At 38.3% G+C, this 26458-nt stretch overlaps 1 protein-coding gene across 1 annotated transcript; it reads left to right on the forward strand.

Moving 5' to 3' along the window:
• The first annotated feature begins 2123 nt into the window (after positions 1–2123).
• Positions 2124–14428, forward strand: pgm1 (phosphoglucomutase 1). Its single transcript, XM_036570226.1, has 11 exons — positions 2124–2519; positions 4431–4593; positions 5706–5849; positions 5942–6067; positions 7611–7801; positions 9177–9331; positions 10483–10598; positions 11055–11190; positions 12416–12599; positions 13003–13137; positions 14015–14428. The coding sequence occupies exons 1-11, from the start codon at positions 2193–2195 to the stop codon at positions 14102–14104; spliced, it is 1767 nt and encodes a 588-aa protein (XP_036426119.1). The 5' UTR covers positions 2124–2192; the 3' UTR covers positions 14105–14428.
• The last annotated feature ends 12030 nt before the right edge of the window (positions 14429–26458 follow it).

Here is a 26458-nt window from a genome sequence, read left to right on the forward strand (position 1 = left end):
TGCAAATGTTTTGGCACCGTTGGTCAAATTACACACACACACATTTTCTAAGCCACTTATCCTTCTGGGTCACAGGGGAGCTGGAGTCTATCCCTGCAGTCTACGTGTGGAAGGCATGAAATGCCCTGGACTAGTCAGCAGTCCATCACAGGGCAGACACACAGACATATACATTCACACACTCACACCTAGGGGCAATTTAGTATGTCCAATTGAACATGCAAACTTCACACAGAAAGGACCCTGGTCACCCAGCCAGGAATCAAACCCAAGCACTTCTTGCTGTGAGGCGACAGAGCTACACACTGCGCCACTCTTCCACCCTGGTCAAATTACATGTTTTGTTAAATTTAAGCATCATCTACAGAGAATATTCTTCTGCACATTTTCATGTACAAATATGTTTATTTTTTAAATTTGACATTTTATGAAAAAAATATAACATGCGACCTGTGCTATATTTTCTCCCCAATATGTTAAACTAAATTTCTGCACAAAAATTTACAGGAAAATTCCATATTTAGGTGTGTTCTCTGTAGAGGATGTGATAACTTATTTTCACCTAGAAAATCAATAAAACATGTGATTTGACCAAAGTTTGTTCAAACTTTGCTATATGACTGTAGAACTCCGGAACACACAAACGGTTCTTTGCAGGGTTAAACGGTTCTTTGCATGGTTAAATTGTTGTTCTCTTTCTAAACCTTTCTAAAATTATTCTATATGACACAGCTATTGTTACGAGTAAAATATTAGAGTTAGAAACCAGCAGCACTGTCTGTGTGAATACTTATGCCTATACCGTATTCTGTTCTGTGTGAGATATGTACTGGCCATAATCTATAGTCTATATGTACATAACACATAGTCTGGCAGTCATACACATTCCAGCTACACCCAGACACACAGGCCTACTGCCTGCTCGCCCTCAGCCTTTAATGCCACATGCAGGCTTGACCTTCTATTTATACCCCTCTGCCAATTCTTTTGCCCTTTGACTTTCTCTACTGTAACTGTAGACCAGGCTGGTAAATGTCACATGGCACATTATTAGAGTATTGAAAAAGGAGCAGGCCTCTCTTCCACTTCTGTGCAACACAGAGGCACCAGCTTTTCCCTATTGTTCACAACTCTGTTAATATCACATCATTCAGAAAAAAGGAGATAATCAGGGATCATGGGCAACATCATTTGTGTGTCCACTGAACAAGTATGGTTTATGTTCAAGCCAGCATTTATCAATATTTAAACAGCATGTGCTAACGGCAACTGCTTGCCTTTTGGCCTACACTTGTGAAAGAAAAGTGCAACGTCGTGAGTGTGCAAACATTGCATCATAACTCTGTCCTTGTTTGAATGAAGTCCAGCTCAGAGTGGACGCAATAATCAAACTAGGACTTGAACCCTGTCTTTCTCAACACTGACTTCTAGCAGGCCTCCAGTATAGGCTAGTTTTAGACCACAATAGTCAACTAAATCAGCAGTTCTCAAACATTTTTTGTTTCAGGCCCGCTTGCTCCGCCCTGTGCTCCGGTCATTTATTTTACTTTATATAGCGAGGACCATGTCTTAACAGAACCTTGTCCTTTTTTTGCAGCTGTCACTGATCTGGTATGGTGTTGTTCCATTATATTACTGATGATTACAGATAACTCACTGAGTGGGCGAACTCTGAGTGGCTGGCACTTACATTCAATTTTAATACTATTTTAAACAAGAAGCACTATTTAGATGTGGCCAAAGCAAATGTAATAAACTAAAAAAAATGACATTACTAAGTAGAGATACAACTTCTGAATTTTTCTGCGGCCCCCTGTTTGAGAACAACTGAATTAAACAGATTGTTTAATGTTATATTTTGATGTTCCATCATTTCTTAACAAATAAAAAACAAGGACAATGTAAGTTTGTATATTTCATTAAATTTTAATGTAGATTTCATAACATTTTATAATGTGGTTTTGTACATAAATGGGGTCCCAGCACTGGATTAGACCGGATTACAAAATCTACTCTATCTAAGGTCTTTGAGAAGGAGAACGACTAAACCAGACCTCATTAAATATTCACGCGCCCTTCAATACCACCGTGTCTTGTCCCAGTGGAGTGGCGAGTGCTGCGCGTTCCCTTTAAATGTTGCAGTGGGCGTGACTAACCGATCCGTAACAGAGGAGAGCAGTGTGTGAGTGTGTATGTATGTGTGTGTGTTGGGAGGTGACACGGCCCACATCCCGCTGCGAACACGGATCACACAGGCGAGCTGCTCGGGCAAAATGGTTAAAATCACCGTGGTCAAGACCAAGCCTTACACTGACCAAAAGCCTGGAACCAGCGGCCTGAGGAAGAGAGTGACCGTGTTCCAGCAGAATCAGCATTATGCCGAGAACTTCATCCAGAGCATTATTTCCACCATCGAGCCCTCTCAGAGGCAGGAGGGCAGCCTGGTGGTGGGAGGAGACGGCCGCTTCTTCATGAAGGATGCCATTCAGCTCATCGTCCAGATTGCTGCGGCCAATGGGGTCAGTAGCTTTGGGTCCACTTCGGTTCATTCTCAATAACGTTACTTCATTAATCAGACTCTTAACTCAGGGGCGCTGCAATGTAGCTTAGCATGAGCGCAGAGCCGCGCTGCTACGGAAGAACAGAGAGCCCCTTTCGCAACATTCAGTGTATCAACTCATGGATGTTTGTAAGGTGTCGTCGTGCTCGCTGCACACAAGCATGCTGTCATCCTCTTAAAGCTTTAAAGGATAAATCCTCACAGTGTGGGGGGGTGGGTTGGGGGTCTTGCAGAGCTGTGTTACGGCTGTGCCAGACGACCCCCGTGATCTTTAGGGTGACCGTTCCGGAGAGGTCACTGCACAGAGGGGGACACCTTTGACATTTCAGCCACTGTCTGTTTTCTCATTACACTCACACGTATCTCAGCAGCGGCTGTAGAAACGCAGAGAGGCGGCGCTCGCGCTTCCGTGCTCAGGGTGACCGCGTGCGTACTGAGACTGCGCGGAGGAGGCGCGTGCGTGCTGGCACGCAGCACTACAGTGAACACATCTGATACACTGACAGAGAGAACCCGCATAATCTGAGCTCGCTACATCGCAACTGATACATCAGCGCGCCGTTTTGTGTTTTATCTCATTTATTACACCACATCTAAATTCTTTGGGCCAATTTCTCAGATCCGCAATTGATGTGATTTTAGTGAAGCTATAGTTACGCTGCGGTTTAGTCCAAGACTAGACTTAAAGGGGAACTCCACCGATTTTTTAAAATTTCTGCATAGTTCAGTCGTGGAAGTGTGAAGATAGTCATTCAGAGTGGTTTGATGTGAAATGGTTCATTGTGGAGAAACTGACTGATTTCTGTACAGTGGTGGTGATAGGAACCAGGGCCGCCATGTCTGCAACCCAAATATAGCCATTTTATTTACAATTCAAAACCACCACTGAACCTACAGGTGTCCTCTGAGTTTTATGTAGTGTTGATGATGGTGAAACACCGGTAAGACTCGAAAAATAAGTTTTCTTTGGAGACTGTTTTGCTTTACAACACTCTGCATATACCTCCACTATGAATAAATGGAAAAAAATAAGCTTGAGGCTAAAAGCGTAGCTTAAAACTATCATAAAACAATGTCTCAGGCATCAGGCACCATATCATGTGATAACTCTGTAATGTAGCTTTTAGAGGTATTAAACGGTTCAGACGTCTGGTTCCTATCACCACCACTGTGAACTGTTCTGACTCAGGAAGATTCTCTAGAATGAAGCTTTTCACGTCAAACCACACTGACTGACTTTGTTCACATCGTAAACGTTTAATTATAGAGAAATTGTGAAAAATGGGTGGAATTCCCCTTTAATTCATGTCCATAACTTTAGCAATTTGTGTATTAAAACTAGGACAAGACCGATTCTATTTTAAAGCATTTGTTATTCATATTTTAACACCAAATACTACACGAAGATAAAGAGGTGCCTGTTGACTAAAAATAATAGTGATTTGATTGTACAAACTATATTGGAAAATTAATAGGAAAAAGTGCAAAGCAAGAACAGCAGACAAATACCATTGTGGTAATGTAAAATGTTATGTGCAAAACTTTTTAAAGCTTTAAACCACATCCCAGACAAACTACATAGCTTTGTTATTGTATCCCAAATTTGACATGGGCCTTTTACATCAGTTTGTCTGCTTTGGGTTTCATGTTTTTGAGCATACAAATAGAAGTCCAAAGGGTCCACACCTATGGAGGCCCAGAGAATGTAAGTCATACATCAGACTCATTGACAGTTCATAGCATTTATATCTCAAGGGGCAATTTATAGCATCTTTTCAGTGTTGTTTATGTGCATAGTACTAGGATCATATGAGGCCCAGGGGCCATGTCTGAACTTCACTGTTGATGTCTCTGAATGTTTCTCTCTCAGATTGGCCGACTGGTGATTGGTCAGAATGGCATCATGTCCACGCCTGCAGTTTCCTGTGTGATCCGCAAACTAAAATCCATCGGCGGGATCATTTTGACAGCCAGCCACAACCCTGGTGGTCCCAATGGAGACTTTGGCATCAAGTATAACATCTCCAGTGGAGGTACAAATTGCTTAGTAGTCAATCAATGTTACAATTAAAAACCGATATTTTTCTTAAAGAATTGAGTCATGTCCAAAAACTGCTGTACTTTTGGTGAGACACTTCCTAGTAGTGTTCTCAACAAAACATTTTATTAGTTTTAATTTGGTTCTCTCCAAGTGTTTGTGGTAACCTAGTGTCAAATTGCCCTGAGCAAGTATTGTTGCAGAATTATGCTTTCCCAAAACCACAGGATAATGATAGAGCGATAATGACTATCTGTACCATTATACACTGAGTTGTTCAAGCAATAAAACTCAGGAGGGAATGTGCCTCAATGAATATGGCTTTGATTTGGTCAGTGTAGTTGACACATGGCCTGAAGTGCTCTATTTATTGTATGCAACAGGTTTGCTTGTTTGTTTGTTTGTTTGTTTGTTTGTTTACAAAAAAAAGCACAAAAGCCCCAAACATTGGTTCAAACATCATTTCTGATACCAAACAGAAAAGTTCCAGCACTTGAGTAATACAACCATTGTTGTTACTTGGCAACTGGTGGTCAGTAGAATGAAGCTACTGTTAAAAAAATCTGGCTATTATCTGATACAACAGCATGTTTTTTCTACAACTCAAACACACATCTGATTTTGTGGTTGAAACTAATTGTTGTGTAACAGTTTATTAGTTACACCTACTTTGCTCCTCCTCTCACTGCCCATTTTATCAGACACACCTACTACATATGTGCACTTTGTATATTTACAGTTGCTGACTGTAGCCAGTGGTGAACTGTAGGGTGGTGAACCATTCTTATGCCCTGTTTGTCAGTGGATGAGAAGAACTATAACATACTTCCCATCCGGCTAAAGCATGGTCAGTTAGAGTCTGATGGAGCAACAGTGTATGGCATTGCTGAACCTCAAATCTGCAACTTTCTATCCAGACAGTTCACCACTATGAAGCTGGTTAGGAGCAAGAAAAAGAGTCACTATGTCAGTACGTCAGTTAAAATTTTACTGGTACATGCAGCCTTGAGCACAAGGGCTTTTACCTACATCAAACTCCATGCTTTTTCCTTCCTTATGAAAGTTATGTGACCACAAATTCTAAGCCTCCAAATGTGCCTTCTCCAGGGCCTGCGCCAGAGGGCATCACTGATAAAATCTTCCAGATCAGCAAAGGCCTCCAAGAGTATCATATCTGCCCAGAGCTCAAAGTGGATTTGTCCACCATTGGCAAACAGACCTTTGAGGTGGACACTTTCAAGCCCTTCACAGGTGCTTACTCCTTGTCTTTCTCCAGTTACATATCACTTATCCGAGCTGTTTTTGGTTATTGCCTAATCATTATCCCAATGGTCTTGCTGTAGTGGAGATTGTGGACTCTGTGGAGCCCTATGCGGAGATGCTCAGAGACATCTTTGACTTTGCTGCCCTAAAGGAGTTACTCTCTGGACCCAATCACATCAATGTCCGGTTAGATGCAATGCACGGAGGTGAGGACTCAAATTATTAAATCTTATTAAGCTGTTTAACTGTGCTGTGGTTATCTACACTGTTATTACATGCCTTCACAGCTCTAATAGTCTGTGAAGATAAAAACATAATAGCTTGCCAATATATTTTTAGTGGTTATTTTGTATTTTTGTTTATTTGTAGCAAGCATAATTTCATGGAAAAAAGGTGTAGTCTTTTCCAGCTGGTTTAGCCCAGGGAAGGAAACAGATGTGGAAATCAAGCTTAGCTGTAATATTTCCAGAAAGCTCACAGTATCAATGCACTCAGTGTTTCTGAGGTGCATGTCTCCCTCTTCCCCTGTGTGGAAATGTACTGAAAGATGAAAAGCCATATTTGTAACAGGATTTGCACAGCATTCCTTTCACATGCTAAATGTTCCATACACCTGTACAATTTAGAGGAAATGCATCCTATGACCTCCTTAGTATTTTGATTGTTTAAGATGAGTAGAATCATCAAATAAGATCTCATTTAGAACAGGAGTATCACCTCCACCACGCTGCACAGTTTCAACTCTTTCCTGCTCTAGCACACCTAGTCAAACTCATGAAGGGAGTGATAAGCAGCTGAAGAGTTGGATCAGGCATGCTGCATCAGGGACAACCTGAAACTGTTCAGGGCAGTGAGTCCCCAGAACTAAACCATATTATTCTGGACAATTTGTATTTTACTCAGTTAATATTTCCTTGAGATAAAACAGACTTTTTACTTCTTACATTTTCATTTAGACTGTTAAGTTTCTTGTTATAAATGGGGATACACAATATCAGAATCATAACGGTATTAGCAGATGTTTGCTTTTACAATAAATATCAGCATCCAACAGATGTCTAGATTTGACTGATATTTCAAACCGATATTTGATGATTATATTTATCGTTTAGGTGACGTTAGGCTACAGTGCTAAATGCACTTTTTAATTTTACCACATTTGTAACTATAAAAATAAATGTTACATCTCTTTGTAATGCTAATCCAGGGGGATAAACGTTTATATATTGGCATCAGCAGATATGAACACAAAATAATATTGGATATGGGAATTTTCGGCCAATGCTGATCTCGGTGGATCCCTAGTTACAAATTTCAAAGGCCATGAGATTTTCCTTTTTCTTTTGCCGATCAGTTGAGTTCCCCTGCCTATGAATTTATTGTTTTTATTAAAACATTCAACCAAATTCCTCATTGTAAAATTATCTGCCCACAACAATGCTGATTTGTGTTAGAACTAGTAATGCCAATTGGTCATGGACCACACACTATTGCATCACACCACCAGACAGTAGAAACTGTCATTTATTTGTTAAAACTTTCACTTTTTAATTTTTATGTACTTGAGTATGTTTGAAATGCACTTGTTGACTTGCACTCAAGTTTCTTTTTGGCTTATCTGAGGAAGACTTTAACTTAAGTATAATTTCTTTGTATTTTTTCCACCCCTGGATGCATGAAATAGACATGACCATATGTGATGTTTGACATTTATGACAACTGCTTTTCTAAATTCTCTCTGATCATTAGTGGTGGGCCCCTATGTGAAGAAGATTGTGTGTGAAGAGTTGGGTGCCCCTGCCAACTCTGCTGTTAACTGTGTCCCTTCTGAGGACTTTGGGGGTCACCACCCTGACCCTAACCTGACCTACGCTGCCGACCTGGTCAACACTATGAAGGGAGGTGAATATGACTTTGGAGCAGCTTTCGATGGTGATGGTGTATGTGTTTTCATTCCCTATTAATCAGAGATTCTTCCATTATTTATATCATCGCTGTTATAACAAAACCTTGTTTCTCCAAAAAATAACTACACGGCAACCGACATGTTGAAATTATGTAAAAAAATTATGTAAAAAAAAAAAAAAAACGAAGATACAAGGTTTTGTTCTGACAGCAATCAGCTCTGAAAAAGTGTTTTTGGGCCAGGGATAGATTGGACAGACATGTTACCCTTTATTCATCAGAGTTGCAAACAGTCAAATCTGATTCTTAAATTAGCAGATTCAAATTTCATTGACCATTTTTTTTTTAAATCATCAATTTCATTTTTGATGTATTTCGACAATTAAACTCATGTCTGCTAGGGCTGTTTGTAAATTTGAGCATAAATGTTTAACAACCTAAAGCAAATGCCTGATTTGCGGTTAACTAATCAAAACTATTATGAATATAATCTATAATATCATTAATGTAAATAAAAAATAGAAGTTTGTGCGCATGGTGAAACAGTACATAAGTTCATTATTGTGCACATTATTGTAAAAGTTCTGCAAATATTCCATGTACTATTTAAAGACTTATTACACTGTTCTTGTTTTATCATACTGACACATCCCAAAAAATATATATCCAGTGCAGGAGCATCTTTTTGTTTAATTTTATTTTAGGGAAATAATCAGGCTACGCAGTCATTCAGGCATCTTTAAAAAATTAAAAATGGAAAAAAAAAGACATTTTGTTTACTCCACATTTTATTCTTTCCAGTTATTGTACACTATAAAGTTTGTTCATTAGGGGGAGCAGTGTCTCCAATACTCTAGCTCAAACTCTGCCTGTGAACATAGCCATTGGCTCTGAAACATCTGCATGAATTAGGGCATGTTTCATGTAAATGATATGTAAATGAAGTACTGGTAGGCTAGCACTTAATTGCACACAGCAAGGCTGATTCATCATTTGCGCTCAAATCTCCACTTATTTCCACATCGTACAAAGGCTGAATGAATCAGGCACAGAGTAGTTAGTACGTCATTAAAGGTGGTCAAATCTGTGCTGTTTTTTACGCACCTCTGATGAACAAGGGCCATTGCACTTTGAGTTAATTAACTCAGAAGAATGTAGTCCTAAAAGGTTTATACTTGCCATTTTGATTCCACTAGTTGTGCTAACAGGGTCTTTTATAAATTCCTCATAATTGTCAATCATAAATGCAGCCGTTGTCTGTATTTTCTGGTTATCCCTGTATCAAAAATCACCTCTACAGTGTTGTCAGACACCCCAGCATGCAGTAGCACAGCAGATCATTTACTTTTAATATATATTTGTGCCACTTCAGTATCAGACCCTCACTGGCCCTCTGCACTTTTCCTCTAGGACCGTAACATGATTTTGGGTAAGCATGGATTCTTCGTAAACCCCTCTGACTCTGTAGCAGTGATTGGTGCCAACATCACCTGCATCCCATACTTCCAGAAGACCGGTGTTAAAGGACTGGCACGCAGTATGCCCACCAGTGGTGCTCTAGACAAGTAAGCCCAACCCACATCACTGTATTGTTTCATTCTAGGCACTTCATAAATGCTCAGACGTAGGTTGTGAAAGATTAATTCATTTTATATGAACACTTCCTTTTGAAAGAATGCAATTTTCAAATCACAAGAGCTGCATTTGTAATCATAGCCTGTGTTATCAACACCATCATGTGGAGCTTGTGAACTGCCTGTGGATAAATTGGACCAATCAAAAGTAACCAAACACGTACATGATGTGTATGTGACGTCATAACCACAACTAGCTGGCAGTCAGGCACATTACATACAGCATTCAAGCCTCAAGCTGGAAAAAGTGGGTATTCTGGCCTTCTTGGCCAAAATAACCAGCCTGGACTTCAATTTAGAGAAAATCATCGAAATTTAAATCACAATCGCAATATTGGTCAGAAATATCACAATTCATACTTTCTCTAAATTGTTTGGTCCTATGCAGACATGACTGAAAAATAGAGAACAGATGCTACAGGGTATTGACAGTTAGTGAGGTGTGATTCATCATTCTAGAGAACGTGTTTCCACTGCTCCAGAGTCCAGTGGCGGTGTGCTTTACATCACTCCAGCTGATACTTGGCATTGCGCATGTGATTGTGAGCTTGTGTGCAGCTGCTTGGCCTTGGAAACCCATTTTATGAAGCTCCTGACAGTTCTTTCGCTGCTATTTCTTCCAGAGGCAGTTTGTAACTCTGTAGTGAGTGATACAACAGAGGATAGATGATTTTACTCACTACGTACTTCAGCACATGGTGGCCCTGCTCTGAGAGTTTGCGTGGTCTACTGCTTCGTGGCTGACCTGTTGTTGCTCTTAGACACTTTTATTTTACAATAATAGCGCTTACAGTTGACCAGGGCAGAAAGTTAATGAACTGACTCATGACAAAGGTGACTATGACTATGACAGTGCCACTGAGCTCTTCAGTATTACCCATTCTACCGAAAGTGTTTATCTATGGAGGTTGCATAGCTATGCACTTGATTTTATATATCTGTTAGCAACGACTGTGGATGAAACACCTGAACTAAATAAGTAGGAAATATGTCCACATACTTTTGGCCATACAGTGTACATTGGTATACATGAGCATGCATATGACACTGTACATACTTGGTTTGTGTTTGTGCTTTGACAGTGTGGCCAAAGCTCTGAAAATGGAGCTGTATGAAACACCTACAGGCTGGAAGTTCTTTGGGAACCTTATGGATGCTGGCAAACTGTCTCTGTGTGGAGAGGAAAGCTTTGGCACTGGTGAGTGAAGCAGCAGCTGCAAATCTATTCAGCAGTGTATTGTACTATTTAAGCATGTTTTAAGTTTTGAATATAGTAAAAAGAGATACATATGACATTTTTCTTTCTATTCATTTGCTGAGTTTAACATAAAATATAAGAATGTGCCATAACCTTCACACAGAACACATTTTATGTTTTATTATTTTTTTCCTATATGTTAAATCCATCAAATAAACTGCAATTGTGTATTAAAGTGTGCAGAAGTGTGTTCTTATGGATGTGCATGTATTACTTTGTGTAGAAAATATATAGTATTTATACAGTCTGCTGTATGTGTGGTGTTTAGTTGCTGAGCTTAGTACAAGGCCAAGTTTTGTTTTCTTCCAGGGCAGCTGTTGTGAATTGAAGTCCGGGAGGCTGTGTATTGTACCTTGTAGTGTTTTGCTGTCTCTTACAATGTCTTTCATCTGCTAGGCTCTGATCATATCCGGGAGAAGGATGGCCTTTGGGCTGTACTCGCCTGGCTGTCGATTCTGGCCACTCGTAAACAGAGTGTGGAGGACATCATGAAAGGGCACTGGCAGAAGTTTGGCAGGAACTTTTTCACCAGGTGACTGATCCAGAGTCAACAGTTCATACATTATCATTTAAATAGGCTGCATTAACACATCTCACAGAATCATGCAAGTGTAAAATGAAGTGCGTCTATACTTTAGAAATTTAGTTCTGCAGTTTGACTGCCCTCTGGTGGTGGTGGTGGTGGTGGTGGTAAATGGGCCTTGGACATTGTGCCATAGTACTTGCTGAAAATAGTAATAAAATAATAACTTTATTCATAGGGCAATTTTCATTTTCAAATTTTCATATATGTAGCAGCTTACAATATGTCACAATTAAATAGCAAGTTAAAATTAAATGGATGAATAAAAGAAATGTGGAAGATAAATAAAATAAAATAATGTGAATAAAATAAAACAAGGTAAAATGAAAAGATAATACAGGCTACGGATAAATAAATTAATGCTTGTACTGACACTTAAGCCTAAAGTATAGTCTAGATATTAGTTATTATTTAAAATTATGTAATAACATAATCACATAGTTACATAAAAAAATACATATCCATTTGGTTAACAGTTTTTACATTTGTTTCATTGTGATCATGTGATAAACTGCGAGGAATGCTAATCCTTCCAATGATCTATGAATGAGAAATTTCAAATTATAGAATTTTAATATCACCTTTTTATCATCACTTACAGTGACCCCAAACCTAAATGGACAACTGTGCCATCCTTAAAAAGTTCATTGTGTTAGGAAACAATGTCAAACCAAGTGGCCTTTATTTCAAACGGACTGGCAGACTGTTCTAAAACTGTAATTTTCTTTTTGGCAGAGTATTCAAAAGGCAGCTGGTGTGTTTCAGATTGTTATCATTTGATCAGTTTTTTTGCAGAATTCTGCAAGTTTACATCCAGAATGTCTCTGTACAGTTCTGCGTTCATGACCCCACCAATGAACGCAAGCTCACTGACACCACTGTCGGAAAAACAGCTCCAGGCTGTTTGTAGTTCTTCTCTAGTCTTTCTCCACACTAAGAGTCTATCATCAGTTTGATGTTGAGCCAAATGTGTTTTTCTTAGCAAATAGCATTCTGTTAAACATTTTATGAAGTAGCCTAAAGAACTTCATTAAAGTTTATCGATGGTTAAAGGGTCTAAATACATTTTGGTGCCACTGTATCTTGTATTTAACTACATGCCTGCTTGATAGCTTTGTAAATGGAATCCAGTTCCGCCATTCTCATGGAGGTTTTTATCCTGACTGTGTTGTAGGTACGACTATGAGGAGGTGGACTCAGACGCAGCTAACAAGATGATTGCCGATCTGCAAAACACCATGTTCGATAAAGGCTTTGTTGGACAGAAGTTCTCCTCAGGGGATAAGACATATCAGGTGGAGAAAGCCGATAACTTTGAATATACAGATCCAGTGGACAGCAGTGTCTCAAAGGGACAGGTGAGCTGGAGCCACAGCATCAGTGGTTATTTAGTAAACAGTCAATATGAAATCTGTGACTGCTGAAAACACTGTTTTAAGGAACTCGCTCAGTTTGAAGGGTACAGATTGATGGGCAAACTCTGAAAAATGAGGTTATATAGGTTGAAGGGGTTATTTTTCAGTTTGTCCTTTAATCTAAATTTCTTACCTCCCACATGCCATTGGTTACAGTTTGATGTGGTCTTTGAGAGAGAGAGTTCTCATCATCTTTGATTGTGTTTGATAAACAGGAGAACAGTACAGAATGATCTTTACCTGAAAATATTTTGGTGAAATTCATCTCCAAGTTTTGTATTTCACAGAACTGTCCAGTACTTTGTCCATAATTCCTGGCATCCGTGTCCTATCTTTTTTTTCCCAGGGCCTTCGGATCATCTTCAGTGATGGTTCTCGTATCATCTTCCGTCTCAGTGGGACAGGCAGTGCCGGTGCAACTATCAGACTTTACATAGACAGTTATGAGAAGGACCCTCAGAAGATTTATCAGGATCCACAGGTAAACCTTCATGGGTTCTCATTTAATTATTTATTAGCAGAAAGTATGATGAACACACCTATTGTAATTTTTATTGAGTGTTATTCAAAATTAGTCATGTTACAGTATTAAACCTGCTGCACCAGTCGCACTGATTCCTGATTGGAGCTTTTACCAGACAGTGTTTTCATGTGCAGTGCAAATAATTTGTTTAATAATTGCTATGGCATGTTTCAACATTGTGACATTTGCAGAATTACTATGGAAGCCTATATGGTCATGTTTTTGGCTGAATCTCAGCCCAGTAAAATTCTTTTATGATCATATATTTAAGTTCAGGAAACATTCCTTGGAAATCAGTTTACTCTCCCACTATCAATCACTTTGGTAAAGACACACTGATTTATTAACCCTGGATGGGTTTGCCCTTTAAGTGACTGCTCACCCGCAGCTGTGTGGTGATTGGCTATGGCAGAATCCTGATAACACGCTCAGCAGGTGAAGCTGTGCAGTCTGTGAAAATCTTCTTTTGAGTAGAATTATTTCTGATCAGGCTGATCAGAGGGCTATCAACTTGTCTTAAAGAATCACCCTCAAACCCAGTCAGCCTAAATAGAGACAGCAAAACTGGGTCATGCTTTATTTTTTGGGCCCAGCAGCTGTCTCCCTTTCTCTGTTAATGTCTGGGCTTGAGTTACTGTTTGCGGCATCAGAGCCAATGTAGAGGGGAGCTAAACAGGAGGAGGAAAAGAGCAGAGCTGTAAAGAACTCATGAAGTCGTTTTTATAGTGAGCTGGGGAAACTGAATAGAGGGATCTGTTCTAAATTTCTGTACACTGGGTTTCAGAGTGAAGTGCTTCAAACTGTATTTACAACATGTGCTATTTATGTTCTTTAGGTCATGTTGGCTCCGTTGGTGGACATCGCTCTGAAAATCTCTCAGCTTCAGGAGAAGACTGGCCGCACTGGCCCTACTGTGATCACATAATGAGTTTACAGGCTTCATTCACCACCTAGATCTAGCTCAGACCTACTTTCACTCTGGCCAGCATTGCCTTGCTCCAGATCCATCACCAGGCCTATATGTCCCACCCCTTTGCCATCATCCCCTGTTTTCCATTTGTTCCATATGTCCCTAACACGTTTCACATTTTGTGTGTTCATAGGTGCAATAGAAAGTCTTGACTTACTGTGAATAGATGGATAAAGATCATATGAAACCACAGTCTTATATTGTGGACTTATATATGCACTTATATTGGTGTGTAAATGTGTACAGAAGGTACTCATTAAAGCCACCTGCTATCCAGTTTTTTGATTGTGATCTTTCTTCTTTTTTTTTCTAAAAAAAACTCTTTAACAGTGAGTAATTGTACACAACATCGGTAGAGTGTTGTCTCAAATTCTGACTCCCCATTATGGGATCGTTTTGGGCATTATGGGATCATTCTACCATACCAGCAGGGTTTGTTCATTGTTTACCTGCTGCAAATACTCACATACACTGTGAGAGCTTAAATAGATGTTTTTTTGTGTTTTTTCAGGCCTGACATGCTTAAAATTGAATCAAATGAAAAGGTAGTGTACCTTAACCAACTCTAGAGGGATGTTAAACAACTGTATAATAAAAAAAAACTTATTGACGATCAGGACCTACACAAACTCTAAACGAGTGGAGTAATGTTCTTTGTCTCTTTCATTTGCAGGCATCTTCCTAGCTGGCATGTGGCTTAAGTGCCTGTTTCTTTGAGTAATTCAGAATTTTCAAGTTGCCCGAAGCCCATGTACAGTTCACAAATTAATTTCCAGTGCATTTCCCTCAGCCACCAGCAAATTTACCCCAGTGAACTTACTGACATATTTCAATCAGCTACTGCAGATTTAACTGACTTACTGCTGATTTTTATTCAGACACTGGCAGATTCAGTGTTGCATATGTTGTGTTTTGGATTCTGGTATGCTGGTCAACCAGAATGGCCATGGTGGGTAAGCAGCTAAACCAGCCCCAGAGCAGAATAAACCAGTGGGGAATCTGTGCTAGTCTGTGCTGTTTTTTTTAACAGGGTTCATACAGCAACTGGTATATTTAACCAAGGAGAATCTTTGATTTAACCCAGTCACTGGCATATTTCATTTAGCCATTAGCCATATTGCACTGTAGGTAGCCTTTTACCACTGCTTGCCCGGCTAGTAAACTAATGACCAGGGTTGGGCAAAATACTTTGAAAAAGTAGTTATGGCTAAATACTGAATACACTGTCATAAATATATTCAGTAATGTATTCCATTACAATACATAAAAAATAACGTATTTAGAATACATACTGATAAGGCACATGGAGAAAAACTCTGCTGTAATTTTTATCAATTGTCCTTGCTGTTACTGGTTCTTCTGTCAATATGTTAATAAATAATTCATTGATTCTTTTAAATGAAGTTACAAAACTCATAACATTATTTTGGATCTCATCACCTGCTTTAGTCCGCTGCTGTTTTCACACTTGAAATGCTGCTCCCATAATCCCCCCTGTCACCCTCATGAGCTAACCAAATAATTTAATTGCAAAATTGACTAAAAGTAGGTAACTTGTGATTTTCACTTTATTACGTGTATGTAACTTGCTACAAAACGCATGCATGAGTCTAATACCACACCAGGGCTAAGTTTATCTTGTCCACTACATGAGCAGATTGTTTAGTTTATTCATTCTTCAAAAGAGTTTTGTAATGCTGAGATTAATAACTGATCATCACATTGGTTTATCAGTCTACTCAGGTTTTATCGGGAACTTGAGTATTTGTAAAGAAGCCATTTTTGAGTTCTTCTTTAGAGTACATCTTTAGATGCTATGCACTGATTTAAAATAGTTAATAAACAAGCACTGATGGTGTTTCTTTAAAAGATGGTATATACATTTTTTTTAATTTAGTATTGTAAATTATTCTCCTAAAAATGTACAAAATAACTTCTGAATACTGTCTTTGTAAAATGCAATTTGGACTGAATACATATAACCCTGCTAATAACACTAGGCAAGGCAAGGCAAAGTTATTTGTATAGCACCTTTCATGAACTGCCATCATAAAAAAGTACTTTACAAATAAGAAAATACAAAGATAATTCAAATAAAAATTTAAAAAGATGTAGTACAATAGAAATTAAACACTTAATATAATTTAAAACACTTAATATATTTAAAAAAAATTTTAATGCTCTCTTTCAACTAGTTCCATTTAAGAGCTGCATAGTAGCTAAACACTGCTTCTCCATGTTTAGCCTTTACTTTAGGCAGTACTAACTGACTAGTTCCTAATGATCTGAGAGTTCTGCTTGGCTCATATCACTGAGGCGATATTTTATATTTTAGGGTTCTTGAATCCAGACAGGCCACTGGTCCCTGCCTCTCATCGCAATTTCCAAATAAAATCGTCACTGTTTTATCTTTATTCAACTGCAGAAAGTTTTGCCTCATCCGGTCAGTGATGTGCTCAATGGTCAAGTGGACCATAACTGTTTGGGGAGAGGGCCAATAAATCTTAGTATCATCTGCATGGCTGTGGTAAGATATCCCATAGTTTTGTAGGATTTGGCCAAGAGGGAACAGGTATAAATTAAATAAGCGTGGGCCAAGAATTGAGCCTTGGGGCACACCACAGGTTACTGGCACGCTCTCAGCTACATTTTTTTCTGTTTCAACAAAGTAGTCCCTTCCTTGCAGGTATGAACTGAACCAGAGAATCCAACTCTTGAGATCCCAAGTCTATGAGAATTTTAATGGTCAATGGTATCAAAGGCAGCACTGACATTCAGTAGTAGTAGAAAAGATATTTTTTTCCAAAATCTGAATTTAAACGAATACCATTAATGATGTTAATTAGATCTCAGTACTATGTCCCATAGACCTACATGCTAGTCAGCTCTGCAAGCACATTTAGTAAGTCCATATTATTTAGATCAGGTAAAATCAAGAAAAACAGGTAGGAAAGGAGTTTTCTTAACCTTCTTAACTAGCCTAGACCGACTAATCCTGCCACAATGGCAGATCACTTATAAAATACTGCCTTATGACATCACATTCCCAAGCTCTCTGGACACTACCTATTACATTCACAATCTCTGTTGTTTTTATTTATAAATGACTGTTAATCTTGAATTTTTGAACTGAAAATATGTGTAAACAGAAATTGCGAAGGTAATCTCGCATTTGTATGCCTGTGTGACATACCTATGCGTAAGGGGGAGACTGTTTCTTCGGGGCAGTCAGAATAGGCGTGTCACTACCCAATCTGTGTCCATTTTTTGTTTAGCATGAGAGCATGTCTGTGGCTGAATCTCAGATAGCTCACTCACTATACAGTGCACTACGCCGGTCATGAAATCAGGGATTCTACACAAAAACAGTGCACTAAATGTTACATAGAGTGTTATGCAGCTTTGGCTGAAAATAAGTGACTTTTATTTGGACATATAATGCACTGTTTGTGTGTAGAAGCCTTTTTATAATGATCTATTAGAGAATAGGGAACTGAGATTGAGCTTACATTTGGCCCAGCTCTGTTCAAGTTGTTATTGTAGTGCAAATACAGGTTAAGAATAACATTGTACACAAAGAAAAATTGTTCTGGTAGATAATGACACTTTAAAGGTCTGTGTTCTCACTGATAAACACGTAGGACAGCTTGCCAACTGAGCAAAGAAGAGCACAAAATACACACATAACTACTACTTTAGAATATGGCCATTTTGTTACAGCTCAGCTACAGTCAGTGCTTACACATATGTGCTACAGATCGAGTAGTGCTGGTAAAAGTAATATTCTCTTATGCCGTTCATGCGCAGTGCAAACCGGGCATGGGACACAGATCAGGTAGGCACAACATCTGTTGCCTAAAAATGGCTGCCCACAGTATTCAGCTACATGGTACAGTTTTGTTCATTTTTATACTGTACAGTTTCTTATAATACTGTGTTCTAAACCACATAATCAAGTCTATGTGAACTTAATGACAAGCTGCCTGTGGATTGAGTGAGTTCAAAGAGGTTTTGAGGGTGTATTTATGGAAAAGATTTGAACCACTATTTACATTTTATGTTTGCTAGCAATGTTAACGTCGTAGCTCCAGTGCCAAAGAAGCAAAATTTGGACACCAAACATGTCTTGGCTGATCGACTACATCTGTGTAAGAGGGAAAATGGTGTAAATTGGATTTTTGTTTTTGTTCTGGACCATACCTTTGCTGACACACGGCTTGTATGATCCCTAGAAAATGTTATCAACAGTCTAGAGTTAGGCTATAAAAGAATGGTGTGTGTGTGTCTGTGTGTGTCTGTGTGTGTGTGTGTAATAATCAGGCAGGAAGTAGACGATCTTTACAGTAAAACCAAAGTGCAATATTTTAAAGTGCCAAACCAGTTTAACCTAAAGTTAAGCCAAGACCAAAACAACTAACAGAACCCACACTAATTCCAAGAGAGTTTTAGTTATTAGGCTAACTGAGAAATCCAGCTTTGTGAAATTCAGCCCCATATAAGCTCTATTATTATATTAAGCTATATTACAAAATATACACAAGGCAAACAGGTTTAAACGGTCTAGCCTATATCACAAGGTCAGATAACATAGCAAAGTAGTCCAGGGTCAGACAGTCAGAATAATAAGCAAACAAACAAGCCAGAGCAAGCTGCTAGTGTAGTTGAGGAGGCCTCTTTTTTTCTTCCCACCAGGTGACATAGTAATGAGTTTGCAACATGAAGACATGGTCTGGAATGTGGAGTAAATTTGAATGGGTGGAAGACATGAACTAGATCATGGAATGACAGCAACATAAATGTCTTAAGCTGGGAAGACGGCACGTACAGGGACACAAAAAACAGCAAAACAAAAAATAACAGAGTGTAATAGAAATCATTGCAAATAGATACTCTGCCTAAGTTCACCATGACCAAGCATCACCTAGAGAGGAATAAAGCCCCCAACCCTGGGCTGTGGAGCAGTGGAAATGCTTTCTGTGGAGCAGAGATACACATCTGTGTCCAGCACAGTTTGATGATACCTGCTCAAATGCACCTGAGTCAACTCATCCGTTAATTGCCAGGTTTAGTGGGTGTGCTGGAGAAGGGGAACTGCCAAATTGTGCTGGACACTGGCCCTTCAGGAGCCAAGTGGTGCACCCCTGCTGTGGAGTGATAGAGCTCCATCTAATGCCTTTTGGATGAGTTGAAGTGGCAAAGCTGTTCCATCCTCAGTACCTAAAATTCACTAATGCTGTTGTGGCTGAATGCAATCAAATCCTCACAGCAATGTTCTTAGATCTAGTGTAAAGCCTTTCCTATTAGTATCCTTGATTATGGAAGAAACATTGAGTAAGCAGGTGTCTACAAACTTTTGGGCGTCATATAGTGCGTGCGTGCGTACGTGTATGCGTGAGTGCGCGCGTGTGTGTGTGTATATATATATATATATATATATATATATATATATAAACACGATTCACAAACACGATTCACAAACACAAAAATCAATGCTGAATTTTATGACTAGGATTGTTACACAACACCATTATGACTCAGAAAAAAAAATGATGTTATTAATTTCCAGCTACATTAGCCTGGAAATCACTGAAAAACATGACTAGTGTGATCACATTACTCTCCATCATTGTGTTTGAGTATTGTCTTCTCCTCTGGATCTGTATTTCATTAATGATAAATACATGTGCTGCACTGACATTTAAAGGTTCTCTTTAAATTGGAAAAAAAGCTATATTCATATTGAGTCAATTTTATGCCTCTTTGATGGAGGACTCGTCAGTGTAAGTCTGAGTGACTGTGATAGTAATCACCTCAGGAATGCTGGATTTAGCCAATCAGCTCTCAGATCAGTACAAGGATGTGGTTATGGTGGCGGAATGAGACGCCGCGGGAAACCTGCATAATAAAATATATTCAGCCGTTTTTATATCCGCACCACAATAGCTTTCAAAATTGATTAGTCTTTAAAGACTGATTTAACCGTAATCCTCTTTGCAGACCAACTTGAATGGTTCTGAAACCACGAGAGAGGGGCTTCTGGATCTGATATAGACTAAACAACTAGTTGTCTACTTGTAGCCTGCATAAACAAATGTTATCTGAATATGAATTTATCACTGCTAAATAAAGTTAGATAATGGAAGATAAAGGAAGATATCAATAGCAGTGTCTGCTCGGTAGGGTAGACTATGGTTCTGATGCCCAAGAGGAACTGTAGATTATGCTTGTGGTTTTCTGTACAGTTAAAACTGAAATGCAGCAAGACTTCAAATTTTCTCAATAGCTTAACCCGTTTTCCATGGAGTTTCATACTCAAACACATCCAGCTGATGCCATCGCACATTTGTTCATGACAGTGATGACATCATCTTTTCTAAATACCCTCCGCCTGGTGTCTGTAACTGGTTACCTGTTGAGACTCCAGTCAAAGGGACAGGTTTTGGCAGCGGGACGCTCCAGTTCCTTTTAGTGTTTTGGGTAAAATAAAGTGGGATTTTTCTTCCTCATAAGGCTCTGCATTGTACAGACTCTCCACCCCAACATAATGTGACACATAGTGAGACACATAAAGTGCTCCACCGCTCAGACACTAATGGCTTGCAGGCTTTATTTTGATTGGCTGTCATTACGTCAGGTAATGGCAATAACGGCAGTGTTTTTGGTCATAGGCCTCATTTTGAAAGCTAATTCCTTTCTCTTTTGCTTTCTGTATGGTTCTTTGTAGTCTGTCCATTGGCTTGGACCAGAGGAGATCAGAGAGCTTCAGCTTTTCTCACATTTACACCATTGTCTACTGCGTCTGAAGTTAAATATCTGTGTTTATCCCAGAGCAGTTTGACTTTGGTTTTAAAGCAACAGAGCAATGGCTGATTGAACAGGACATCTGGAACTGCATCTAATTCTCTGTACATCTGCTAAAAATCTGTTATAAATGAACTTATTAAATATCTCAACCTCAAATAATATCAGATTATACAGTGCCCTAAAAAATAATTTAATCATTTCAAAAAGTAAGAGCCAGTAGGGCTATGCAAAACATCTTTTCCTCTGCTAGACATTTACATGGATTCTTACTTTGATGTACTGAGCCACATTTATCTGAATGTACTGTGAATAAGTAATGTAATCTGGTATTGATGTTGGAACACAACAAAATTTAGGCAAGAAAACTTAAAAAGGCCTCCTGACGTTGCAGTAGGCACTAAAACAGAGTGCGGGATTAGTAATATAATGCAATATATAAATATAAAAGCCAGAACAAAACCATAATGTGTTAATTTATATCCGAACTCTACAGTCGTATGCAACAGTTTGAACACGCATAATCAAATTACATGTTTTCTTGATTTTGTAAGTGAAATATGTTAACATCCTCTACAGGGAACAAACTTAAATATGGTATCTTTATGCCATTGTTAGTGCAGTTTCTATTTATTTACTGAGTTACTGTGTTTACCCAACATATTGGAAAAAAATAAAACATATAAATGACATAACTTTTGCAAAGGTTACATTTTATGTTTAATTTTTTCCCAATATGTTTATTTCAGCAAATAAACAGTAAGGGCACATTAAAATATGCAGAAATGTGTTCTCTGTAAAGAATGTGTGAACTTATTTCACTCAGAAAATCAACAGTACAGGACCAGGGATTTTCTAGAGGTTGAAAACATCAAATGATAAACTGCTTCAAAAGTTCTAGATATGCGTGTGCATATCTAAAAATGGGTTTCTTGTATTGTTGGTGATATAAAAAAAGATATCATGAACATATGACATTGTACATAGCTGCTGAGGTACTGATATAAAGCCAAGAATCTCAGCTTTTAATCTGCCTTTAGCCCTCACTATATTGTTAAAAATATACAGTACTGTGCAAAAGTCTGAGACCATCCTTTATGTATTTAATGTCCAGTCAAAATGGCCATTAAGTACAAGTTATTCATTTTTCACGAGATATTTCTTAAGGAGATCACACATAAGATATAAAATAATCCACTTGCCTAAGTTAGAGGAAAGCTGAAGGAAAATCAGTGAGAAAATGGAGTTTCCAAAACTGGAATTAAAACAATTATTAAAAGATATAGAGAAAATGGGACTACTAACAACAGTGCAACACCTGGTAGACCACAAAACTGTCACCATCAGATAAACAGTACTTTAAAGTAAAGCTTTCATCTTGGAGAGGAAATCGAGCTGCTCTTGCTTCAGACTCAATACTATGACAGAATGTGTAGCTGTAACTGGCCACCTCAGAGTCCAGCCCTCAACGTCTTTGAATGTGCTTGGGGTTACTTGGATCACAGGAAGCAGAAAATGCAACCAACTTTTAAGACTGAACTTTGGAGGTGTGAAAAAACATCACTGCAGATTTCCTTAAAAAACTGAAAGGAAACTGTGCTAAATTACTAAATTATACTTCTGTATAATTTTCTATTTAATTCATTAAAAATGAGTAATTCACACTTAACGACCATTGTGGCTGAAAATTAAAATACATGAAGGGTGATCTCTAAATTTCGCACAGTTTGTGCTCTGTACAGTCATTAGGAAGAAGAGAAAAAAAAGGTGGTGGTGTGTTTCATCATCATTTTTAATATTTTTAATAATGTTGTATTTCAAAAACTGTATTGCTGTGTTCAAACATTTCTTTAACATTTCCAGGGACCATTGGCCAATTACATTGAGATGTTGTACCTTATGTATTTTTTCGGTACACAAAGTCTCTTTCTGGGCACATACATTCAGGTGGAAGACCTAACAAGCTACAGTAATCCCATAAAGCTTCAGTGTGAAATAACACATTTCCGCCGTGTACTGTGTGTTTCAACAGAGGGGTTGAAAGTAATGTAAATAAATAGCTAATAACTCCTCGGCCAGGGGGGCAAACAGCTGAGAAAAGGACCTGTGACTGTTTTTGTTACTGTAAACCCTCACAGTTCACTTCGCAAAGTTCCCCCAGTGAAAATAACCCAAGTTGCTTTTTTGTTTTTGTTTGAGTTTGTTTACTGTGTAATGCATTACAATTTCAGGGAACAATCCATTTCCATAATGTTAATTCTTACATGTAGTTCAGTGTGGCGTAACTGTCGAGTTAGAGTAATCATCTGCAGAGTTCATGCACCAGTTATATGCACTGGGTCTGTATTTATCTAGGTTATCTAGTACCTATTCAGTGCTATTTAGGCAAGCAGAAGGCAGTAGGTGGAACAGAATAAATACACTGTTTTTCAGTGAGAGTCTTCTTCTGGGCTTTTTATATTTGCCTATACCTGATGTATTTGTAGACGAGAGAAACCACAACGTTATATGTGAATATCTGCTATGCAAAAGTCTTGTTTATTTGCTTGGGACACAAAACAAGACATTCTTGTTACTTTTTACTCTACTAATGTTTATTTGTGTTCATTCCAAAGAAAAACCAAAAAAGTATAAGAATTTTATAAGATATATACACTGTATAATAGTGATGTTACAAGCAAAAACACAGCTCAGTGCATTGTTTTAAAATTGGCTTGGCAGGCCTAAAACTGTATTCTGCTATTTTTGTAGAAGTTACTTTATATGGAATGTGCTGAGACCAAATTTCTGACAATGGGTCATTTGGACAAAGGTCAGTTTGATCAAGGCCAGGCTATCATATCTGGCTATTTAAGCCAGGCAAAATAAATACTCGAACATGATCCCACTGGCTGCACTCCCCTTGATGCTTTCCCTCTTCTGTTTTCACTGTGACCCCATCTCTCACACAAACACACTCATATTTACCAGACATGACAGCATAGCCCATTTTCTTAATGGCCTTTACTTCACTTGCAGGGTAATTCTGACATGCACTTTTGCATGATCAAACATGTCCAACTGTCCATTTCAAACGTAATTGTTATTAGAGGTCTACAGGCTGGATAACATAAGAAAAGGACCACCCAAGATTACAAATAACGTCCCCCTCCGCGTCCACACCCTTGCTCACATTAATGTGCATTGAGTATCACCTCTGTAGCTGTTCGCTCGTTTTTTGTGTTTACAGTGTAGTGCGTCTGTTGATAAACTACGATGATGACCCCACTATTGTGTGAGTGTTATATGAACACAGTTTGCATAGCATTCATGTTTACTGGTCTGTTATTCAAAGTGTTGACTGAAGCTCACTGTAGACACGAACCATCAAAGGCCAGTTTAAGGCCCCAGATTAAGCCTAAGCCTAGAGTAACAAAGATTGTCAATGGTGAATCACCATAGGCATTGCAGTTTAGTCTAGGACTAGACATAATACATCTGCAGGAAATCAGGCTGACGTGTGTTATTAAATGTGGTCAGTGATCAAGGTGATCTAACACTTACTGTCAGTTTTCAGCAGAGCAACGTCTTCCTATAAGCAATTGCTGAGGGCCCACCCAAGCCACTAGGGGTACCAGGGTAATATTTCTAGTAAGTAATATTTCTTATTTTTTATGCAGTGTTTATTTCATTTATATAATTAATTTCTTATATACACTTATTGTTTTATTGTCTTGTTTACCTGACACAGGTATCAGCTGAACATATCCTATTGTGCAGGGTTGCTTGCACAAACATGATCTGCATGTAGGAATCATCAGAAAGAAACCTGACATGCAACCTCACAAAAAGTCAGATTCTCAAAAAGAACTGTCAAAAAAATCATTAAGTATACAAAACAAAATTTAGATAAAACAAGTGTTGTGGAGAGATGAAGTACTCACTCTACATTCCCAGTGCAATATTATATGTCTCGGTGCAATATTATTATTTTTAAGTTATTGTGTAAGATTATATGTATATATTTTAGTTAAATTGGTTTTATCTATTCTTCTATCCTATCTATAGTTTTGTTTATCTATGTGTAAATACTGTTCTCTGCATAATTTGTGGAACTCGCACTCAAGTTTTTCACTCACCTGTGTCCCTGTACTCTTGTGATGTGACAATAAATCTGATTTGATTTGATTTGATTTGATTTGATTAAAACTGGAAGTTTTTAGACACAATCCCCAGAAGTGTGTTTTGTGAAAAAAGGAGCAGCATTTGATGAAAAGAACACCTTGCCAACTGTTAAGCACATGAGTGGCTCTATTGTGCTTTGGGGTTGTGTCATAGCCAGTGGCACAGGAAATATTTCACAGGTAGATGGTAGAATGAATTACACTAAAAAATGGACTAGAAGCTTCCTGCAAGGACGAGTAGTTAAAAAAATCCCTAAAGAAGAATAGAAAGACTCTCAGCTGGCTACAAAAAAGGTTGTAAGTGGTGATATCTGCAAAAGTGGGAGTTATTAAGTACAGACTTAGTAGGGTGCCCAGACCTTTGCACATGCCACAATTACTATTTTTTTCTAATATTCAAGTAATCAAGTATGTGATAATGTGATATAATAACTTTTCAACAAATTTAAATCATATTAAAATATCACAAAATCTGATGAAAAAAGACAGATTTTCTCTGAACCATGAGTGAGAAATAATTTATATAAAATTACAGCATGCTTGTGTCATTAGTATTAAATGACAAATGATCCGTTGATTCAAGCACCAAAGTTCAGTCAGGTTGAATGTTCCTGCAAAATTCTCATCTGTTTTATTATATTTTTTTCGATTCAGAGGGTAAGAAGCAGTTCCTCAGTTATCATTTCTGCAGAAGCCCAGTTTCTATAACTGGAAACCTTGGTAGCTCTTGAGACTAACATCAGTGGTCCAGAACAGAAGGTCTATTCTCCAAAGCTCTGCTGTGCTGTGCTGGGGTGGAGCAGACAGCCCTTCAAAACAGGCCTCAGCACACGGGCCTCAATCTCCCTGCTCATTACAATTAGATGCGTTTTGCTGTGCATGGTTGCAATTTCAATAATCTTATTTTGCTCTGGGAAAATAAAACAGATAGACATCAGAAAGAAAAATAAAGAAAAAATAGCCCCATGTCATAAATACTTCACCTCCTTTGCTGCTCAGCAGATAATAGCTTCCAAATGTTTAATATTAGATGCAATCAGGCTGAAGAAAAGGCACTGCGCTCTTTTTTTTCTGGCTAGGCTGGAATGCTTAACTCCAAAGGAAACTGCATAAATCATAACGAATGCAAAATTTAAGCAAAGTATCATTTTTATAAAACCTTTCTCTGCCCTTCCTTTTGAGGAAGTCTATTGTCTCTGATTATTCATTTACTGTTTTGATAGTGTTACGCTGTTACTTTCTTTAATAATATCCAGTCAATTTAAAATCAGTGAGGAATACAGAATAGTGTCAATAGAAAATATAGAACATCTTTTCAACCCAATCTCACTTTATAATCATTACC

Source organism: Colossoma macropomum, unplaced genomic scaffold, assembly GCF_904425465.1.
Source record: "Colossoma macropomum unplaced genomic scaffold, Colossoma_macropomum, whole genome shotgun sequence".
NCBI lineage: Eukaryota > Metazoa > Chordata > Actinopteri > Characiformes > Serrasalmidae > Colossoma > Colossoma macropomum.